The sequence below is a fragment of the Astatotilapia calliptera genome, chromosome 19 (assembly GCF_964374335.1).
Source record: "Astatotilapia calliptera chromosome 19, fAstCal68.1, whole genome shotgun sequence".
NCBI classification, from domain to species: Eukaryota; Metazoa; Chordata; class Actinopteri; order Cichliformes; family Cichlidae; genus Astatotilapia; species Astatotilapia calliptera.
Genome location: NC_137440.1, coordinates 21560405 through 21583192, shown reverse-complemented (window position 1 = coordinate 21583192; position 22788 = coordinate 21560405). Strand labels below are relative to the sequence as shown.

Sequence of the window (22788 nt, the reverse complement as noted above, 5' to 3'; positions counted from 1 at the left end):
GGTGCGCTTACCAGCTCCTCCTGACCAGTAACCGTGATAATGGAGAAACAGGAAAAGAAATTCAAAGACTGTTCAGGTGCTTTGCAGTACACACATATTCACACACGCCCCCACCCAACACATGCAAACCCACACAGGCACGCATCCAAATATACACTCTCTCAGGTATGTGTGTAGAAGCACACATGCACTGCTATTGCCATTACACCCTGATATGTCAGCGTAAAAAGGAAACATCATCTTCTTGTGAAACCCACTAACTCCATCATGCCAGGGGAAGAAAAGGGCCTCTGAAGATCAAAGGAAAATCAGAATAAAGGAAACGGGAGGGGGGGCGCAATATTCACTAACCTCATCTATGGCTTTCTTATAGCTCTGAAGAATAGAAGAAGAAAGAGATGGGAAGAGAAAGAAAGATCAAGTGAATAGTAGAAAAAGAGAGGAGGAGGCCTGTAAAAGATTCCCAGAGAGGAGATGCCTGTGACAGAAAGAGGTTCTTTGTGTGTCTGTGTTGTTTGACTCACGGCAGGTCTGCTGGGTCTTGTTGACTCACGTCCCTCCTCCTGCTTGAGCTTTGCTTCTTGATTGGCTCCTAGAGGGGATCCCTCCTGCTTGCTTTGACCTACCAAAACAAAAAATGGCGATTAAAAGAAAATTAGCAGTTTAACGCAAATCTAGATATTAATTCACTGCGAAACTCGTTCATTAGAATTTTTTTTATTTTTCTCCATCTGTATTTATTCCATCTTTAAGACTGTTTTCTGTCAACAGAGTTGAAAAATAAATCCAACTAATATCAAGGTACTTCAACCTTTCTATGTGTTTGTCAGAGGGAAATCCATGCATATCTTAGATATCCCTCTGGCCTGTTGTTTGACACCTCGCTCTGCGCTTCTCTCTATCTCCCTCTCTCATTTCCTCTCTTCAACCTCTCCAGAGGCCCAGAGTAACAGGGCACATCAGACAGGTTGATCGGTGCAGAACTGCAATGTCCTGCTGATAGACTCGAAATCCATGTCAATGTATGTGGAGGTACGCATACACAGTATGTGTGATCCTCTGCCTACACATTGGTTTTTTTCTGGTTTACTTACAAGCATTCACTTGATGTTGATGTTTGCCAGATTAGGTTTTGTATGTGTCTTATGAGCCTGTATTATGTGTTTAAGAGCTTGAGGTTTTATACCTCTCCTCTCAGCTGAACCCCCCTGAGATGAAGGGGACGAGGAAGATGATGAGTTGGAAGAGGTTCTTTGCAGCATAGCATCCAAAGAGAGTTCAGAGCGCCGCAGGTCAGGGTTGCTGAAAAAGGATGAAAGCAGACCTTTTAAATACGCAGTATCCTCATACAAAAGTACAAATAAATACAAGTTTTTATTTCTGTTTAAACACACTAAGGAATAACACATGGGAAATGTTACAGAAAGTAATTCAAAATCAGTTTGCTACTTTGTCCTTTACCTTGCCCTTATAAGCTGAGAACCTGTCCGAGGACCCAGACCTACTCCTCCATTAGGAGAGTTTTTCCTGACCAAGGCTGGGGAGATGGAAGTGGTCCGTTGGGGTACCTGGACAAACACAGAAACAAGATAAAACTTTGCTTTTTCTCCTGGAAAAATGTTCAAAACATGTATCCTCGTCTTTGTAAAGTACACTACCGATCCATGGCAAAGAGGGAAATGGTAAAACACCATGATGTACAGTATAGCATGAATTTTGTCAAGCAGCTGGAGAGGCCAAAATTCATTTAAAACAGGATTATTAATAAAATTGCAAGTATACTACACTATGCAATATTTAAACACAGAGTTCAAAAAATGCTGAAACAATAAATAAAAAGCATAAACACAGGTTAATAAAAGATACCAAATATTCTTAGCCTTCATTTCTGATTATGAATCTCAACCTTGGGTGGGATGTCCTCCTCTCTCAGCCAAGCGGTTCTGTCCCGATCCCGATCTCGATCCCTGTCACGGTCCCGTTCCTCCCTGCCAGCATTGCGCTGTGGAGGTCCCGGGGTGTCAGAAGTGGGGTCTGAGTTCTGACGAGGCATCTCAGGCCTGGGGGAGCCCACACTCACACTCTCACTGAGAGCTGAGTCTTTCTGGTCCTGCAGAGACTGAGAGCCAGACATGGAGCTAGTGTGGGTTTTCACAGGAACCAGGTGAGCCATCTGTGGGGATAAACACATTGATGAAGTCAGAGTTTAACAGTGTGAGTGAAATGGACAAAGGATGGTTAAGGGTGAGGTGGACAACAATATGTGAGAGAAGGCACGAAAGGTGAAAGTGCCTCTTTTTGCGCGCGCGCACACACACACACACCTGTGGTTCGTTGGAACGGTGGATGGGTGGGGTGCGGGCAGGCTGCATGCCCCCACTGCTGAAGGACTCGGAGCGGGGTGGGAGGGAGGGGTCGGAGATGCGGTTGGACACTTTGTGCTGCAGTGCTGGAGAGCTCTGCCTGTTCAGCTTAGATCGCTCCTCCACCTGAGGCAGGTCACATACGACTGTTACTCACAGTGAAGCACACAACACAGCCAGTCACCATGTATGATCCACAATGGGCACCACCCACACACCCATGCACCTCTACAAGCCACTAGACAATCTTAAACATCACTCTTCTCTGCGGTGACAACAACCGCAATGTAGAAGTGTGCGACTGATGGATTAATGGATATTACATAAGAAATTTACGAGAGCCTCTCTTTATATTGCACATTGTTTTAATGACATGATAGGACTCTGCGTGACTAAGTGAAGTCTTGTTTTTCGAGTTAAAACCAGTCTTAACCGTCTCTTCTATGCAATAATAACACAGGTGAGCCATGCCAGACTTCCACAGAAGCCCTTATCAGGGTAAACCAGCAGGCCAACAATAACACAAAGATTTTGTTTTGCACAAAGAATAGGTTTTTTATTCACAAACAGATTGGGCGTCTGACTAATTTATGTCTCAATTAAGTTGTTTGTGGTGTCGTTTCTCCATGTTGAGGAGTAAGAGTGTCTGATGGCTGTAGTGAAAGTTTAAGTATAGCTTCTAATCTGCTTTATCAGATGCCACATTCAAAACAGAATAAAAGAACCACGTAAGCACAACGCAATGTTGAAGTGTTTGTGTAATTCCAGTCCGTTTCCACTGAACTGTGCTCACGTGTGTCAAAGTAAATACATCTGTGTGTGAAAGGGGCAGGAAGCTCCTCTTGCCAGTGTAATCTGATTATCAGATTATCTGCTGTGCAATAGGAGAATGTTCCAAGGGATACGCCCAGCTGCCAAAATCACACTTTTCCACTCTAAACACTCTACCCATCTGTAGTTTCAGGGTTGAGTGATGGCTCAGCGGGTTCTAGTTTCAACAGCCCCAAGGTAAACAAGAGTGCCTTTCTCTTTAAAAGCTTTCTCTAAATCCACAGGGGCTCACATAATCTAGCAGGATTATTTCAGATTATGACCTGGTTCAAAACAACTATGCGATACCGAGCCATTCCTCAAATCTGTTAGGTGCCTGCTACAAGGTCAACTACAACGTTGCAACTTTGACATCTACAGCATCAAACAGCTTTTGTTAGTTCCTTGAATGAAATGCAACTACGGATGATGGAATCAGATTTAGACAAACAGTCTGCAAATAACTGAAAGAAAAACATTCAGTGGTTTAGGCGAAGTACTGCTGAGATCGAAGTTTGATCTGTGGAGTGTAATCAAGGTTAGTATATTGACTAAACAACAAGAAAAGAGAGATTAGAAAAAGATGAAGAAAAACCTTTTGGGTAGTGCATATTTCATTTTTTTGTGTTTGTCATAAGTTTACCACCCAAAAACTCTTTCTATTACAGAGAGAAGAGAATATTGGAGGTTAGCTGTTGGCAATGTTGCATCTACATACAGAAAAAAATACTGTATGAGATGAGGAAGAAGAATAGGTCGCCAGAAAGGCATCTCGGGTTTATTAAAAGGATCCCACCACCACTTGGCCAGCACCCATCACCAGGCTAGGATATGATTTACTGGTTGACTGACCTAACTGGAAGATGAGATGGGTGGGTTTTCCCTGATGCCATCAAATCCAAGATATCTAGAAGTAGGCTCATCACGGTGCCCTCTGGGAAACTGGGTGGCAGGGGCATTGAGGGGGCAGGCAGGGGGGAATGAGTGGTCTAGCTAACTAGGCTACTGTATCTACAAAGTGGTATTAAACTATAACTGAACACAGGCACCTCTCCCCTTGATCTTAAGCCCATAAATAATACGAGCTATATAAAATGAATAATTAAATGTGTTACTAACAGTAAGAAGAATATATAAGCTTTATAGGGACAAAAGTGGAAATGTACCTTTTACTGTCTGTATGCTTGAGTATGAACATTCTGCATGTATCCAATTGTACCTCTGTCTTTGTGGGAAATTTGGTACTTTTGACTGTTATGTCAAGCAGTGTTTTAGAAATTTATCAAGGTCATATCTGAGCCATAGAAGTAATACAAAAACTTGATATGCTCCAGTAGTTAAAATGAGTAGAGTGGAGCATTTATGTAATCACAAATATAGAAGTACAAGTGTGCGTGCGTGTGTGTGCGTGTGTGTGTGTGTGGTCTTATATACATGTGCTGGAGCAGAGTCTAGCACTCTGTTGCTCCAACAGACCTGGCGATCTGGGATTGGGATCCAAAGGGAGAGCCTTGTGGGGAGCAGTGAGGTGAACTGTTAGGAAATGACGTTTGGTTAGGCAAGACTAAGGTGGGGTAATAAGGAGATTCTGTGTTGAACCCAGGGCTCTCAGGGGAGAATGGAGGAGAGAAGAAACTGCTGGATGGCGATACTGGGGATGTGGACGGCGACACTGAGGATGTGGAGGACTGTGTGCGGAAAATTTGAGAAGAGCTGCGAGGAGAAAGGCACAACCAAGGGGATGGAGAGTTTGAACTCATTGAAATAATATTATTCATGCTTCTTTTTAGTAACCCTGCAGGGGCAGAAGCACTAAGATCACACATAGAGGAACTACCTCTAATTGCATGTTCCCTCCATGTCTCAGAGGTCATGCCCCTATCGGAAAGAGGGGAAAGTAAGTGATTGTTATCAGGGACTTGGAGAAGATTGCTACTGCTGGGAGCAGGTGAGTAGGAGTTCCTGTGTTTAGATAGGGCAGAACAGAGAGCATTTGCAGGGAAGGACTGAGAGAGTAGGTCAGTTTGGTCAACTGCCTTTGAGTCCAAGTGCATTGTAAGGCTGTCATGGCTCACGCTTTGCCTCAACAATTTGTGCCATCCTCCCGGATTATAAAGCTCTATGTCTACATCTATTCTATTGCAGGGTGAGTGTGACCTGCCACGTCGATGGGCACTAACCATTAAGGACACGGGTTTGGAAGGCGTGGGATTCTGGGTCTGTCCTGGAGATATCGGATGAGGTCGAGCCTTAAGCTGTGACTCTTGAGACATTAGCTCCTTAATGGTTGGCTGACTTGTGACAGATAGACATCTATCTCTATGCTTCCCATTTTGACTGCTAGGCTCTGGTAGATAACACGAGCCTTGTTTGGGGCTCTTGACAGGACCTTTATTGAGCCCTTGGTCAACAGACTTACTGTGCTCTAGGACATACCCTGGGCTACGCCCCCTTCGATTGTGTTTCTGAGCTCTAAGTTCTTTGACCTGCTGGCTTATCTCCAGCTTCAACTCTGGATCTAGGGGTTCACCAGGGTCTACTGAAATACATATATGGGGAAGCTGGCTGGAGAGAAGCTGGGGAGAATGAGACAGAGTACGCTTAGGCGCCTGAGGTCTAGATTGGCCGTGAGAGCTAGAAGTTTGAGGCTGGTTGAATGACTGATGATGTCGAAGGCGGGAACGAGGTGGGTTACCATGAGCATGCTGCTGCTGCTTCGGGACCTAGGGGTCACAGTCAGAGGACATTAAGCAACACAGACACACACAAAGCACACTTCACAGCGTAATTATTAAAGAAACAGAATTCATTTTAAAAGGGTGTTTCGATTCAAAAAGCAAAGTTTCTCCAGTACTCTCCTCACAAAGTTCCTGCTTCTAGTACAACCTGCTAAATAAGATAACCACAATGCAAGAACGCAACTGGTTGAGGTTCACTTTAAATACATTATTGACATCAGCATAAAAACATTTAGTACACAGACCTGGTGCTCAGAACCTTTCTTCATGGAAGACAAGCAAGTTCAAAAGACCATGCATAGCTTTGCATGCCATGTATATTACCTCTTTAGCCCAGGCAGGCTTGTCGTTAGGATTAACGACATCCTTATAGTGGTAAAGCGGTTTCTTCTCTGCTTGTCTTCCCTCCTGCTGCTGCTGCTGCTGTTGTTGCTGCTGCTGCTGTAAAGACACCAGGTAGGCTCTCTCCTGCTGGAGCTGCCTCTGTAGCCGCTCTGCCTGCCGCTGCTCCTCAATCTGCTTGCGCTTGTACTCCTGAAGAAAGAAAGGTAGAGGGTGAATGGCAAGAAGGAAAGAGATGAGAAACAAAAAAGAGGAAACTATTTTATATGGGAGCAAAGACACAAAGACAAATTAGCACAAGGGAAAACGGCTGAGGCAGATGAGGTACCAGTAGATATCGACACAAAATTTAGGTCAATCGGTATTACGGAACTTTCAGTGCATTTATAAAGTCAGGTAGAAAAACAGTGGATGCGTATTCTAATGATCATTATCCCTCCCTACATGTGCAGAATTTAAGGGTTCAGAATGGCTTGAATAAATGGGAGGAAAGTCCATACACAATATTTCCCTTTTGATTGTATTTGAAAATACTTATTGTGTGACACAGTCTTCCACATAGTGTCAGATTTGAGTCATGCATTCACATAACAGACCTGACAAACATACAAACTGACCATTGGATTAACCCAATATGGAACACAAACAGACTTTCTACATATAGCTCTGGCAAAAAACCAAACAAAATCTGCAGGAAAAACAGGGAAGAGGAATGTAAGTATTGGAGCGATGGGCACAAGAATAATGACATAGCACAGCACTGGATTTTGGCACTAGGGTCATTTTTGTGGCCTTTGGATCTCAAAAGGTTTCCTTTCAAACTTGTCAGTCTTCAATTTTTAGCTCTAAAGTGCATGAGTGATGCAGTATACAAATACTAAAAGGAAATACTCTTGAAAAAAGAGCAGGGCACTGAGGAAAACAACAGTGTCCTACATTTTCTTTGCATGACATAACAGGGCAGTCAAAACAGAAGTCTTTTTTTCTGTAAAATCCTTTGAGATCCAGCCAACTAAATGATACTGCACATGCGTTCAGTGATCCGAATCAATTTCAGAGGAAAATGTTTTTGCTCAAATCCGTAGCTAATAGGCCAAAGAATATATATTCCATTCAGGTGCATGCAGTGGGGACAGGGATCACACAGCACAGTTGGGGAGCAGTTGTAGCACATGGGAGGGCTGTGGTTACCAGCAGTAATGCCTGTTCCTGCAGTAGCTGCTGCTGGAGAATCTCTAACTGCCTCTGTTCCTCTTCCAGCTGTCTACGGATATACTCCTGAGCAGCACGACGGCACAAGGAGATAGAAATAGATTGAGAGAAAAATCTGGAGATCTGAACATTTATATACAGGCAGAGAAGAAAGCTAAAGACAGAAAGGGGGGAACAGAATAGAATAGAGAATATAATCTCCTGTGGTTCTTTTCAATGAGGAGAAAAGATAATAATAAAAGATATTATATCCTCAAACAATTTTAATGTGTTACAAAGGGAAAATGAGAAAAAAAAGAGATTGAAGTTATCTTTTCAAAAGACTTGAGAAGCGTGGCGGGAGAGCAGCAGAGCGATAAACATTGAGTAGGATAGACAAAAAATACAAGGCTGAACTGCAGTTCAGGTTCACAGAGAGGACAAGAGAAAAAGATGTTAAAAGAGAGAAAGAGACAAGTAAGAGGAAAGATACAGAACAATCAAACTGCATGCATCTATAAAAAACTCTAAAATTGTCCATCCCTATAACGCTGCAAAAATTTCTATGCTGAAAATGCCGCAACAGCTTTCTTTGCATTCTAAAAAAAAGGTGCAAAGTAATATCTCATGGGAGGGGCTCTACAATTTTGTTATGTAATATTTATATTTTTGCCACACGAACAAGCCGTGGATTTAGAGTTTCCACCAAGGTTTTTGGCACCTCTATCCAATGTAACAACTTTTAGTGCTTTTATGTTCTATACTTTTACTTTTTGAGGTTTTTTATCAAAACAATGGCATGCGGCTGATGAAGCTAGAAAAAAATAAATATTAATTTTGACATAACAAATACTGAAGAAAAACAAAACACTGAGGGACAAGCTGTGGATTTAGAGAAAGAAACTCCGGGGATGAGTTTCCACCAAGGCTTTAAGCAACCTCTGTGTAATGTAACAGTGCTTTTAGTTCTGCACTTTTAATTTTGATTCATGACTCAAACATTGAGCTTCTATATATAATTATATAATTTTATATTAGCAAGTGATGAAGCCAGATTAAAAATAAAGATTAATTTAAAACAGCATTACAAATGTACAAATAAAGAAAGAAATGTCCTTTCCTATTATGTAACTGTATTATACCAATGTGTAATTAGTTTGAGGAATTCTAGGCTAACTCCCAACATCGTGGTTCACATATCTGTTGCATTACATTTTCACACGACAAATACATGTTTTGCAGTACAAGTATGGACCTGTTCTCTTTCTGCATGCCTCCTCTCCTCTTCTCTACGGAGCTGCTCCATTTCCTCATAACGTCTTCTCTGTTCCCTCTCTTGCTGTTTCCTCAGCTCACGCTCACGCTGCTGTTGCTGTTGTCAGGAAAGCAGGAACGCACAAAGATTAAGGATCATCACAGTGAACACAAATCAGGAAATCATGTTTGTTTGGCACACTTTTTTTGGGTACGTGTTACAACTTCTAGGATAATAACACAGGAAATGAGTATACAAACATATGCGGGCTCAAATTCTAACTAATGTGTGTATTTGGTCACGCGTACAAAGACACAGACACCATTGAAGTGGTGGGTTCATGTAAGTTAAGTCTAGTCATGGTGCTTAGAGGTGCATTGGAAGGCAAATCCTTGGGGAAACCCACAGAGAGCACACAGATTATGGGCTAAGGATTTCCTTCTGTAAGCCTGCTCTCTGGAACTAAGAAAGGGACATTGGGGAACAAGCTCTGACTGTGTCTGTGTAAGTGTGTGTATAAATGTCATTCTTTCTCTACCAAAATTGTGTTTTGCAAATTTAAATATGTGGAACCAAATATTCTTTCCTATAGATAATAAACTATTTGACAGAGGACACAAACATTATTGAAAATGGTTCAATTAGAAACATTATTTACATAGTAGTGATGTTAATTTGTGGTGACTGTTAATTTAGAAAAAAATACCTGAATTTGTCAGATGTATTGCTAATAAGTAAACTAGGTTATTGATGGTAACATGCTTACATATTTTCTGTAGATAAATGTAATTCAGCTGAGGTGGGGCCCAAAGGTTGTAATTAAACCAACTACTCTATTTGCACCACTTCCAAGTAGTTCTATATTCACGTTTGATTTAATGAATAGCATTTTTGCCATTTTTGTGTACTCATTCAGTTTGTAGCATATCTTCAAAATTTCAATATTTGCACGCATGCCCCAGCAATACATTCATAAAACCGCTCCAAGTGGCACACCCAGAGCCACACTATTTAAACCTGTCACGACTGATTTCATAAAGCTCGCTCCCAGTGTTGGTAAGAAATATTGTCTTATTATGGCTGAGACGTTATATCTGGGTGGAGGCCTTCGCAACATGAAACAAAGATGTCATAGCAAAAGCACTGTTGATAGAGGTCGTTCCCAGATGGGTAACTCCCACAAAAGTTGATAATTGTTCACAATTTGTAAGTATAGCTGTCAGACAGCTAGGCTTGGACTTAACACATCATTGTTCTTTCATCCAGCTAGTGGAGGAGCCATGAAACAAGAGAAGCATCCATTGAAACAGAAGCCATTAAATATTACGAAGAGACTGGCCTTCAATCATTTTCAGTCCCTTTGAAATCCTGTTTTGGAAAACTTCAGTGATGGTGATGGGTATTGATAAGCATTGATTATTACCATTTATATGCAAATATCCAAACAAGTTTTTGCATTCTGTTTGTAATTAAACTGGACACTGACTAACAGTGTCTGATTAACAGATGCTGCAAAACAAGAACAATTAAAAGCTGACATTCCTTAGACTTTCCAATGAATTTTGGATCGTTTTTTTTCTTCTTCTCCTTCTTTTTTTGTTGGTTTATGACCTACTATATTTTGTAGTTTAAAATTTTTATGCATGTGTATCTTTGTAGCTTTTGTTGTTTGAAAAGCTACAGTATACTTTCAAAGCCTTGCCTTCACTTCATTCTCTCTTACTTCTTCCAGTCGCCTCCTCTGCTCCTTTTGCTCTTCGATGCGTTTCTGTCTCTCAGCCAACAGTAAGCGCTTGTGCTCCTCATTCTGCTGTTGCTCCAGCTGTTGCCGCCGTTGGGCCTCTGAACGCTCCTTATTGGCGAGCTGTAGGCGCAGGAAGTCTCGCCTCAGGGTTGACTCCCCGGGGATGTTGATGATGGAGCTGGAAAGGTGGACAGTGAAAAAGACCAAGTCTATGTTGGATGAAGTTGGGCAGAACATGTTAATGTTCATATCTGCGCATTTGTAAAAACACTGACCTCGGGTCACAACTGTCTCTGTCTTCATCCTCCTCTTCACTGCCACTATACTCATATTCTGTTTCATCTGGTAGGCAGGGAGATAGAGTGAGGCAAGTAAGAATGAATAAAAAAGAAGCAGCAAAGAGTAAAAACAATAAAATCTTAGTAAGGTAATAAGCAGCACAGAGCAAAGGCACTTCACGTTCTGAATTTTTCACTTTAACTACCTCTGTTCGTAACAAATTGCTCACGTTTTTGCCATTCCCAGATCATCGTCACTTCAAGGCACATTCTCTTAGCCACTGAATAAGAGTATAAATTGTCATTTTACTGTGTGCGGTGGGGTGGAGAACATTAGCTCAGAGCTCCTTCAGTCAAAAAGGGCCTTAAAAAACAGCAGTCATATAAAAGGCCCAGCTCTTCCTCAGACGCATGCACATGGACTGGTCCTCTGAATGTGACAAAGTGACAGCTGGAGAAGTCACAGCCTCTACAATGGCAAGATATTTCGATACATCATCCCGACGTCCGCTCTGCAGTGTGTTGTTTCCTGAAGCGGTTAATGTCGTTCTTTCTGGTGCAGTACTTTATGCGAGTGCCAGTCTATCACTCCGACACTCGCCAGTGTGTGTTTGTGTCATAATGGAGTTTAATGGAAGTCTGTCACTTTTATTTTCTGCCTTGTTGAAAAGCATGAAATCAACGGCATAAGTGAGAATTTGTGCATTTGTCTGAAAGTGTTTAACAGCTCATCCTTAAAGTGAAACATTATTCATAATGTGACTGCGTATCTCTGAGAAAGTATCTCAGTCATACACTAAATCTGTGTGCTTGCTGTTTTTCAGCTGGAAAGATTTAATATGCTTAAATCTTGCTGTTACTGGTCTATATTAGTGGCGGTGTTCATTGTGCTGCAGTCAAATGAGCCTGATTTCTTTTTACTTACTAGGCATAATAGACATGTAATAAGTCCATGTGAACGCACTATACTGCTGCTTCACATTTCACTTACAACAACTTTGGTCAAAGAAAGATTGCTATTTCCATCTCTAGTAGTTTATTTTTGATACTAATAACTTGAAGCCACCCCACCCTTCCCACATATATGGAAACCAGTAGTGAGACTCGCTTAAGCAGGGCTGTCAGTTTCAACCAACATGTGGTTCACTGCATTTATTAAAATGTAGAATCAGAGGGAGGCCAGGCTGAAAAGCAGCTTGTAGTGGCAAACATGACTGTATCCAGGCTAAAACAAGTTAAATAGTGTGTTATTTAAAAGATTTGCCAATAGGATGATAGGATGTATCAGCTAACCTATCAGCGTATGTGTGCTGGCACTGACATGTTGTCATCAGCTAAGGAACCAAGATGGCAGGTTAAGTCTGACGTTTAGTTATGCTACGCTCAATTAAAAATAAAGCAAGATAACCAAATCTTTATTGATCTTAACTACTTGTGCCAAAATATATTTGGAGCATGTGCCAAGAATTACACTTTGAAAATACTAGAAAGCACAGGTGTGTCCAAATGAATAGAAACTACAGCTTGGAGGGATGAGTCACAGTGGGGCATAATTCAGAGAAAACATTTTAATATCCTAGTATGTCACTCCAATTAGTGTAAGCATAACTTTCACTTTGTTGTCTGCATGCAGAATCCAAACATGCACACATCTACAACACAGTTTGTCGCTCACCCCTCTCTCCTCTCTTCTTCTTGGTGCGGTCGATGTGATCCTTCAGCTGGATGCGAATTTGCCTCTCATTGGGCAGGTCCTTGATGAATGGGTGTTTGAGGAGCTGCTCTGTGCTGGGTCTCTGGCTGTGGCTCTTTACTAGACAGCTCTCTATGAATGACTGGAACTTCTTTGACCTGAACACACGTACACACACGTCTCAGCAAAAATGAAAAAAAAAAAACCTTTCGCTGTTTCTCTGCTACTGGCACTGCTGCTCTGAAGTATCTGCAAACACGAACTGCAATTATGTGATACACACTCACCACTTCTTTGACTTGAGTCTGGGGGCAGGGTTGCGTGGAATGAGGAAGAGGGCTCTCATTGGATGCATGTCACAGAGTGCTAAAGGTTCAAAATAAGAGAGATGCGAATGCTTTTAGGTATTTGTATTAAACATTATCATGGCATATAGTCAGAGCCAGCATGCTAATAATCGCTCAACTATATCAAAACAAAATTAGGTCCTTTCTGCAGATTGTGATCAGTTATAAACTGTAGCTTGAAAATAAGTTATTTTTTACTGAACCAAAATTAACTGAAGGGTGGATACAAGGCCTGTCACCTTAATGATGACAACTGTGTTCAAATACCTCAAAGAGGAAAATAACGCATAACAGACCAAACTCTGGGCAGCGGCCCAACAATGTGACACATGATTTTATATCCACTCCTTTGCCTTCGTTAAAATTATGACTTAAAATGGGTTGGAGTATCCTGGACTGAATAATGATCTGACTCCTGATTACAGTGATCTACTGTGGAAGCACTAAGAAATGATGTGTAACAGAGACATAGGTTATTCTTTGGGTACGTACGTGGTGCTCCCTCAGCCATCTCTATTGCGGTGATTCCCAGTGACCATAAATCACTCTGCAAAAGAAACACAAATAGCACAAGTCATCGAAATCCTTAGTGGGTTTACGAATCTTTAGAGGAAAGGTGATTGAAAAATCACCTTGAAGTCATATGTGGCCTCAGGGTTCTCGTCACAGGCAATAACCTCTGGCGCCATCCAATATGGTGTCCCAATAAATGTGTTTCTCCTTCCTACTGTTCTGTCCAACTGGGCTGAAACCCCAAAGTCCACTAGAAAGTCATGACACAAATACACACACAGACAAAACCAGTGAGCTTTACTGAATTCCATGAGAGAGAACATACCCTACAATAGATAGCCCAGTTTACAAATGCACACATAGAGATCCCATCTTGGTTTTAATAAGAGAGAGAGCAAGTCATGTCTTCAGCAGTTTGCATCATGGACAGTGGCAGAGCTACAAACGGTTTTGTAATTTGGCATCCAGCATAAAAGAAGCAGGAAAGACAAAGACACACACACACACACACACACATCTGAACCATCTGAAACTTTATACTCCATACTGCCCTCCCAATCCTGAAGCAGTTTTGTGAAGTGGAATTAGATGACAGACTGACCTAGCTTGACCTCTGCATTCTCAGTCAGCAGGACGTTCTGTCCCTTGATGTCTCTGTGGATGACCTTGTGCTGATGGAGATGAGTCAGACCCTGCAGACAATGACAGAGACACAAAGTGAAGGAAAGCTCTGTAACAATGAGCCAAATCGTGACAATTATTACATAAAACACTCATTTCCAAAAGGAAGTGTCCTTGAGCAAGACTATCAGCTCTTGGGTTAGAGCTATGGAACTAAACGTGATCTGTACTTTTAAAAAGTTGCATTGTTGCATTGATTTGAAATCAAGCTGTAAGATGGAGAAATTGGTAGAAACTGCGGGGAAAAAATGTTAAAAGCACTGAGGGATGAAAGAAGAAGAAATAGAAAAAAATGTGACGGGGCAGAGGCAGCAGAAAGAGCGAAAACAGAAAACACAACATGAGGCGAAAAATGAGGGTTGGGAAAAAAAAGAAAGAAAAAAAGTGAATAAAAAGAAATCATTGTTCAGAGCAGCACTGTGCTTAACTGACAAGATGCAGTGATACTGCTGTTTTCTGTTGGAGACATCAGCCCTCGGCAGCTAAAACGTACCATAACAGATAGCAGAGACAAGATGTGGTAGAATGGGTACAATTTCCCAAGAAGAACAGTTCATAACAGAGACATCATAGAAACCAATCAGCGTCTGATTGCTCTCAAGTAACAGGCTGGGCATCGATAATTTAACACACAGTCATTTAAAAGAAGTATAAAGGTTTTGAACCAAGAATTGTCGCATATAACTATCCCCGTGCGTACTTTATGAGTTTAAGACAATGTGGGGGTTTTTCAGTTTGGATTATGCCCTTTCAAGAATCAGCCCTTTTGAAATTACTCTCTGATTTTCCACTATAGTGACAGATTGATGCGGTTTTCAATGACTGTCGGCAGGCTCACTTGCTCTTGCATCAGTCTTTGAGAACAAAGAAAACAAACAGAATCAGAGAATCCAGAAAAAAAATATTTCATTTCTCTGAAAGAGAAAGCTGCCAACAAGGTTACTTACCCTGAGAATCTCTCTGCAGATGTAAGCAGTCCATTCCTCTTTCAGAGAGTTGCCCTTGGTGTTCTTGATCAAGTCTGTCACTGAGCCAGCTCCACAGAACTCCATGACCAGCTACATGCACACATGCACACATATGCAGATACAAGGTCAATTACTGACTGGAAGCAAGCGACCTTGTCTTTATCTTTTCTAACCCAGTAACTCTCATAAAGCAACCTCCAATACCAATTGTTTACTTATGAATGTAATCTTTTCTTCTGTATTCTGCTTAACTGACCAATAACACTTTTCTTTTTTCCTTATTATCAAAGTACGAGAGAGCCAATATTATACAGTCAGGTCATTAATAAATGTGCATCAATAGTTCCAAGCCTGTTGGGAGGAAACTGTAGCAAAGCCAAGTAATTCTGTGCATGTGGAGATTAAGGAATCACATTTTTGGCTGGAAAGTAAGAAAACCTTGGCGACACTCTCTTTGATGTGTTCATATAACATTTATAGTCCAGTACTAACACATGTGCATACAATCAAAGAGCCATGTCCCACTTTACCAGCTCTAGTAATAGAGCAGTACACGTGTAGCTCACACACACTGACACAAACAGCCAACAGTGTTGCAGACTTTCTGTCTCTGTCACTCCTTACAAACACACACCCCACACAGACTGCAGAAACTACAGGCATAAACTGACTCGATGGGGTCATGAGATCACAGGAATGAATCAAGTCCATCTCTTGACCCAAACACAATGTGTCTATTCTCTCCTCTCCTCTCTACATCTGTGGAGAGTAGCAGGCAAAAGTTCAGTTGGTCAGTTCTGGCTGCGCTTCAAGCCTCATCGTCATCATCATCATGCTGGACTGAACAGACAACAGAACTCCTCTCTTCATGGCTGTCCCCATGTATTCAGACACACAAAGGAACACACTCAGGAATGCATGAGGATGACACATGTGAAAGCCCACTAAGATACTGTTATGATCACTAACATACTCGAGGAAAAACGGGCCGATGTTGAGTCAGGGAGAATTATGGAGGCAATACATTTGGCTGCTTTGTGTATCTACATATGTTTGTGTGTGTCTGCTCCAACTGTTGTGTGATGAATGCTGAGGGATTAGAGATGAGAGAGCTCCCTTAGATGGCGTTAACAGATGATTTATCGCAGCAGCAGCCAGCCAGCCTCACATTGATTTAGCTACTTATAGCTTATAGCGTTCACTGATACATTAAGTATATATACCATATATGCATTTCCAATTCACACAAACCCACGTTCACTGCACGCATGAGTGCATGCATTCATATAGCAGAAAAGCAAGAAATGGACCGCGACTTTTTCCAGACCTGTCATCCTCTCCTCCTGTGATGCACACATGAATGACCATCCAAACACACAGAAAAAACAAAACACACTCAAATAATGCCGTACCCATAGCTGGTCATCTATGCCAGGGGGATTTTTCTTGATGAAAGCTCCGTAGTAGGTAGCGATGTTCCGATGGTGACTGTACTTCTTCAGCATGTTAATTTCTGCCTTAATCTCCTCTTCCTCATCCTTTTACCACACAGAAAAATTAAAAGCAATTAGACCACAGTCTCCATTTGCGACCCATCAAATAGCTCAATGTGATATGGACAGAGAGTGAAGCTGCTGATGGATTTTCATTTTGAATCCATTAAAAGTCTGAAAAGTGTTGTTGCAAAGCACACAGCTGGGCCCTAAATTATCCACAATAACAGCATTAACTTTTAATTACTTTCATTTCAGGGAGCTACTGCCACAAAGCCAGTTGTTTATAAGAATGTGTCACTTATTGACTTGCTTATTATTTACAACGTCAGAAAATTGTGCCTTGATTAATTCCTTTTAGTGCTCACTGGTGAAAAAACAAAGACATTTGTTTCACTAAGCGGATTTTTTTCTACAACAGCAGATCATTAAGTTATCAATTTGGTTTTTGCTTCCATTTAATTGTCATTAGTAATTAACACGGTCATTCATTTATTGCCACAGATTTACACATATGCAGCCATTCATATAGTTTTAGTCATGTCTTCATGCTTTATTTTTAACATCTGTTCTTTTCCCCTTTTTACTCTTTTGTTCATCCTTCATATACCTTGCACCCTTTTCCCTTAATCATTCATTCAGGATTTTATTGACTGATTCATTCATTTATCACTTCCATTGTTGCTTAATTCCTGCAGTGCTTTATTGTTTTGCTGGCAGCTAAGTGCTGACAGGGAGGCTCTCTAAATATAGCTGAGATTCCCTCCTGCTTTACAGACACGCCTGAGACCACACTGCTGTCCTAATACTTCCAGCTAATATTACCATGGCAATAGGCCTGTCCTCATTTCCTCTCTGCCACATCAGACAAACACACGTGCACGTACACACACACACACTAGCACTGACTCATCGCTCATAATTAGATGACATGCCCAACACTGGTATAATCACTTGAGATGATATTCTGTGTGTGGGTACGTGTGGGTGTGTGAGCAAATGCCAAAGTGCATGTATGTGTGTCTTACCCCTGTGACATCCATGACCTTGATTGCTGCCAACTGCCCCGTCTTAACATGGCAGCCCTGGTGGAAGAAGCAAAGGAAGTAAGTACAAGAAAAAAGGCAGAAATGTGAATGTTCATTTAATGCAACTTTTTCCAAGAACGCAGCACATTAGCACATTTGCTTCCTCCTTTGCTTTCAGTCATCACACTGAACTTAAAACATTTAGATTAAACAAGAAATAGCATTGTTTAAAAGGAAAATCTGTAATTTCTGTAAAGATACAATCCGCGCGTTATCTTGATGAAATCTGTGACAAACAATTCCATATAATAGGAAGAAATTTGCTCGTTATAATTTGCAGGTCTAGCATATTTATTATCTTTTAACAGTGGAGTCTGGGAAGTTGAAGCGACAGAAATGGAAAGACATATCAGAAATCATCCTTGCTGTCACTCTAGCCAAGGGAATTGCAAATAATGGTCAACAACACAAATCTGTTTCTGAGAGAAATAAAGACTGCCAATCAGCAGACCTTGAATGTTGCCGAATATCAAGGCTAGGCAGAGGCCTGGGGGAGCTACGAGGCATGAAAACAGGAGATTGGAAGCTGAGGGGCAAATGAAAGGCCCAAGTGGTTTGTTTGCAACAGAGCATCTGTGGCTGTGATTAACTAATGAAGCTAACAGGGCTAAAGATGCTAAAACCACTGATGGCTATTACTTTCACCTATCTTAACTCAGCTGATTAGAATGTTATTGTCTGCCCAAATGCCTAGCAGCGCTAGCCCAAACACACACACACACACACACATACACACACACACACAAAACAAGGGCAGGACTGTTCTGCTGGTAGAATTGTTATAAACCAGATGGCATTCAGGGCCTGGCTCTAAAGCACCTCCTGAGGGCTTTAATCGAAGGGTCATTCTGATAACAAGCTGTAGCAAATACACAGGCTAGCAATGCTTTGGTAAGAGTAGTGCCAAATTATAGCTTAAAGTTGGTGCTTGCATTGCTTTGCAGTTCATTTGCAGGAGTGATTTTACAGTCTCTGCACCCTGTTATTGGTCATTAGTCACTCTCACTGCCTCACATTGTATTTTCGTGTTGTTTTAGCAGATCAGTTGCATCCACTGGCTCGCCAAAACTCACTTTACCTGATTAAAATCTTGAGAGCTTTCACTGTTTGAATGAGATTTGGATGTTATTCAACAGTGAAATAATGTTGATGGTCAACAAAAGGCGTATAAATAAAGTTGTGTTACTCAATAGGTCAACTGATGTTTAGGTGGATTCCAAATAAACTTCTGCTAAAGACTGATCTAAGGATGAAAGTATGATATCAGTGTTATATAATATAATATATAATCATTCACAGATCATTTCTGTCACCACTTCAAAGGGCACCGCAGTATGTTTCCATTTGAGAAAGTGATATTAAGAGCTATATGTGGCAACAAAACGCTGGTACATTTTATGGGATCCCACAAGATGACAGCCAATATTGTTAACATTATTATATGCTATCAGCTGAGGTCCCTGAACGAGGGAATATTAATTCCAGGAGTTGAATTTTTTATTACACAACTATTCTGGGACTGGAAAAAACTCTTTTAAACTTGCTGATTTATTGCTGAAAAGAAAGTTGGGATTTGAATATGATAATTCATTGTGTCACAATTCAGCACCACACAATGCAAACTAAGCACCACTGGATGGTTGAACACTGTGATTGGCCTCTTTTTCTCGCTTTCACACACACACACACACACACACACACACACACACACACACACACACACACACACACACACACACACACACACACACACACACACACATACATAAATATGCAGTTCAGATTCTGTGAGAGTAAAAGAGCTGGAAAGATTGACCAGGGATTTCTCATTAGGATCAGACTGCCCCAATTCCACAAGCACAAGGACTGGCTTTGTTGAAGACCAACAAAGGAATTACAGCCACTTACAAACCAGAAACCCTCTCTCACACGCTCACACACGCGCACTTCGACACACACAGAAAGCATAATAAGAGCTCCCTTTTTTCTACTACTCACACTGACAGAAAAACTCTTGCAAACACCCACACATGTGCACACAAAGACATGGTGAGTGCGGGAGAGAGAATGATTGAGGGAGTTACGAAGTGGCTGAGAGGGCAAGAGAGAGAACGTGTCAAATACATAGTGGACATGGATATCATCAGAGCTGGATAAAGATTCATTACTCCGAGCCACCTTGACAGCCTCCCTCCCTCCACTTCTCCTTTTTCCTGCAGCAGTAATGCCATCCAGCCTTATTAAATGACCTAGTGTGAAAGGAGCAACAGAAAAGAATTAGCACGGCCTGTTCATCTTCATCTCCTGCTCTGTCTTTGTCCTCTCCCGTTCATTTATTTGCCAATTCAGAAATAGGCTGGGGCTGGGCTATAATAATATTACCAAATTAGGTAACATGACGATGTGTGAATAACATTATCTAAAGAATAAGGAAAGACAAAGGTAAAGTAATAAAACCATTAGTTAATTGGCTGTTTCATCAACAACATGCCAGGCATATAAATAGTTGCCGATTCCTTTTTTTCTCCTCTTTTCTGTTTTATATAATTTGGGTTTTGAACTGCTAGTTGCACCACGTGCAATTAAAGTATCTTAAGTTCTGGGAACTTCCGAGAGAGACGGGTTAAAGCAGTATTTGAACATTATGATATATTACTTATTTGCTTTCTTGCCAAGAATTTGATGAGAAGATGTGTGCCATTCTCATGCCTGTACATTAAATTTAGAATCAAAGCTAGGAGCCAGGCTAACTTAATTTAACAACTTGAAATGGAGGGAACAGTTAGCTTGGCTATTAGACCTAAAATATATTTATAAGCTGTGTAAAAATTAATAATCAGTCCAACATGTCTGTGCGTTAATTACTTAGTAGAATATTAGCGACATATTAGCCAGTACAATGTAAAACCACAGATTATTGGTTTCGCATTTCTGGTTGCGTGCATAAAACACAGAAGACACAAAAATTTAATTATCGAGTATTTGATGTGTTGTTCTCGAAGCTGTCATGTGAATGTTGGTTATGCAAGATATCCTTTCATTATGTACTGTGAAGCATAGCATTCATTTAAGCAGGCCACTACTTCAAGCTCAAATGTAATTCCAGGGCATCAGTTGATCTTGATGCAAGCCCGCCTCAGTTGATGTTTCAGATGATACCAACATATCCACCTAGCAAATCTCTTAAATGGCACGCATACATGCTTTAGTCTGCCTACGGTTGCTGCACATCTGCAAACCATTATGCAACCCACCTCCACCCCAGCTCCTCTTTTTTATGTGGTGTCTGACTTCACTGTCACTGATGTCGTCGGAGCAACATTCTGTTTACAATGCTTGGTTTGGGGTGCTGGTGCATCCAATGGATGTCACATTGGAGATTAAGCTTTTTTGAGCTTTGATAATCAGCAGCTGCAGCCCTTACGATGATAAATATTGGAAAAAGAATTTCACACAGTATTAAAATGATGTTTTTATCCTTCTTCCTCCTTCTTTCTCAGAGGGATGGCCCACTCTCTCTCTGATCTGTCCCATTCAGAAAGACAAGCGCTGAGCCCGAGAGGCTTGTTCATCCCTTCCTCCACTCATGTGTTGACTGCTTTTCTTTTCTGACCTAGATCTACAGTTTCTCGCTCTATCTACCTCACTCTGTTTTATCCCTGTGGCTCTCTCTCTCTCATTATCTTACCCGCTTAACTTCTCACAATCTCCTCTTTATGCCTTTCATTATTTTTCACTTCCTTCCTGTAAATTTGTCGCTTATTTTTCCTTTGTATGTTTCTTGGATTTTGTTCTCTTTCATGCCTCACAGCTCAGCCTAGTGACCTATGAAAAGCAGGTTGAACATGAGCATGACTGAGCTGAACGGTAATGGGAACAAAATACCATTCAGTTTTGAATCTGACAGGCAAATATGACAAGAGCAGAACCTTGCTAATGCATATAGAACCTTCTTCAAACCACAGGAGGTAGTTCACTGAGGTGGGCCTGGGTGTGCATGTAAAATGAGGATATACCGCTGCTTCTGCACACAAACACTTTCATCTAGTTGATCTATTCAGTCATAATACAGAGAATACTGGATAATGAACTTAAACTGAATACATTATTCATCTAAATTAGACAGGAAAGTATCTTTACTTTACTCAGTATGTCCATAACACATTTTTCTTCCTTTTTCAATCCTGTGGAGCTATTTTGACCACATATGAAAGCAAAACATCTGTCACTCACACACAAATCCACATGGAGCTGTGATGCCGCTAGGCCAGGTGTGTTTGAGCGATAACAGCCTAAATCGACTACGTTTATTCCGCTTGGATGACCGCGCTGTGATGGAGACAGCAAACTGATACCAAACTGATCTCCAATTAGCCTTTAGGTGGTCACATGATGAAGGACTTGGCATCATCCCTCCAGGTCAGGAGTTGATGAACTATTGTATAAGCTGGAAATTCAAAATGGGGTGACTGTTCTTTTTGACGGATCGACCAAACAAACTGAGGGAATAATTTTAAAAATCAAAGCCTCTTACTCTTAATTTGTGTCAATTTGTAAAACTGTTTGTCATCTCCTATGACAGCAGCACAGATCATGATTCATTTTGGCGAAAAAGTTGGAAAATGCCTCTAGAACAACTGAGAGACGAGGTAAATTTAAGTAAATTATGCTGCAAACAATAATGATTTTTCAAATGATTGATTTGGCTTTTTTTTTTTAAATGCCAACCACAACAACTGCAGCCCAAGACTAAACTAAACTGCATGCTTACTCAGACTAGGAAAATTCTTTGTTAACCCATCCATCCCTCCATCCATCCCTCCCTTCAACCATCTTCTTCCATTCGTAGTGGAAAATGCACCTCATAAGGAAAAGCTTCTTGTTTTTCAGCAACTTGGTTTTCAATATCAGGACTAGTATAATCCGGTGTACATAAAAGCATCTTATCCTTATATGTTTTAGCATCTTTACTTAACAACACTGTTATTTTCTTTAATGTGAATTTTTCAAATTTAATCTGTTGTCCCAAATAGACAAGATGCAACCACATAACTAAAAAACTCATAAAACATAAAACAGTGCAGTACTTAAAATTCCATCAGCATGACATTATGAACCACATCAATATGTCAAATACAATACATACAAGACAATTACTGGTGGTAAACGGTGATGCTGACTTAGCCCAGGCAGGTTTAAGCACTCCAAAAGATCCTCCCATGTTTCTGGGAATGAAATTCCACTTCCACCTGAGAACACTCTTTGTCTGTGTCCGAATTTTTTG

The 22788-nt window shown here is 41.0% G+C and overlaps 1 protein-coding gene across 10 annotated transcripts in view; it reads right to left on the bottom strand.

Moving 5' to 3' along the window:
- The window catches only part of tnika (TRAF2 and NCK interacting kinase a), a 53542-nt gene that overhangs the window by 9526 nt on the left and 21228 nt on the right, over positions 1 to 22788 (bottom strand). For 5 of the 10 annotated variants that reach the window (XR_013903754.1, XR_013903755.1, XM_080293891.1 and 2 more), the window contains exons 3-21: positions 17445 to 17501; positions 16336 to 16461; positions 14903 to 15013; positions 13876 to 13966; positions 13394 to 13524; positions 13254 to 13308; positions 12702 to 12780; positions 12397 to 12572; positions 10719 to 10785; positions 10423 to 10621; positions 8700 to 8816; positions 7445 to 7531; positions 6236 to 6445; positions 5354 to 5896; positions 2325 to 2489; positions 1907 to 2173; positions 1462 to 1568; positions 1187 to 1302; positions 525 to 622 (exon numbers count right to left, since the gene is read on the bottom strand). Coding sequence is in view for 8 of the 10 variants with exons in the window: in XM_080293891.1 (XP_080150017.1) it covers positions 525 to 622; positions 1187 to 1302; positions 1462 to 1568; positions 1907 to 2173; positions 2325 to 2489; positions 5354 to 5896; positions 6236 to 6445; positions 7445 to 7531; positions 8700 to 8816; positions 10423 to 10621; positions 10719 to 10785; positions 12397 to 12572; positions 12702 to 12780; positions 13254 to 13308; positions 13394 to 13524; positions 13876 to 13966; positions 14903 to 15013; positions 16336 to 16461; positions 17445 to 17501 (2802 nt within the window). In the remaining 2 variants the exon portion in view is untranslated. The remainder of the gene's footprint in view (positions 1 to 524; positions 623 to 1186; positions 1303 to 1461; positions 1569 to 1906; positions 2174 to 2324; positions 2490 to 5353; positions 5897 to 6235; positions 6446 to 7444; positions 7532 to 8699; positions 8817 to 10422; positions 10622 to 10718; positions 10786 to 12396; positions 12573 to 12701; positions 12781 to 13253; positions 13309 to 13393; positions 13525 to 13875; positions 13967 to 14902; positions 15014 to 16335; positions 16462 to 17444; positions 17502 to 22788) is intronic. The other 5 variants (XM_026151119.2, XM_080293894.1, XM_026151118.2 and 2 more) reach the window with 3 other exon arrangements.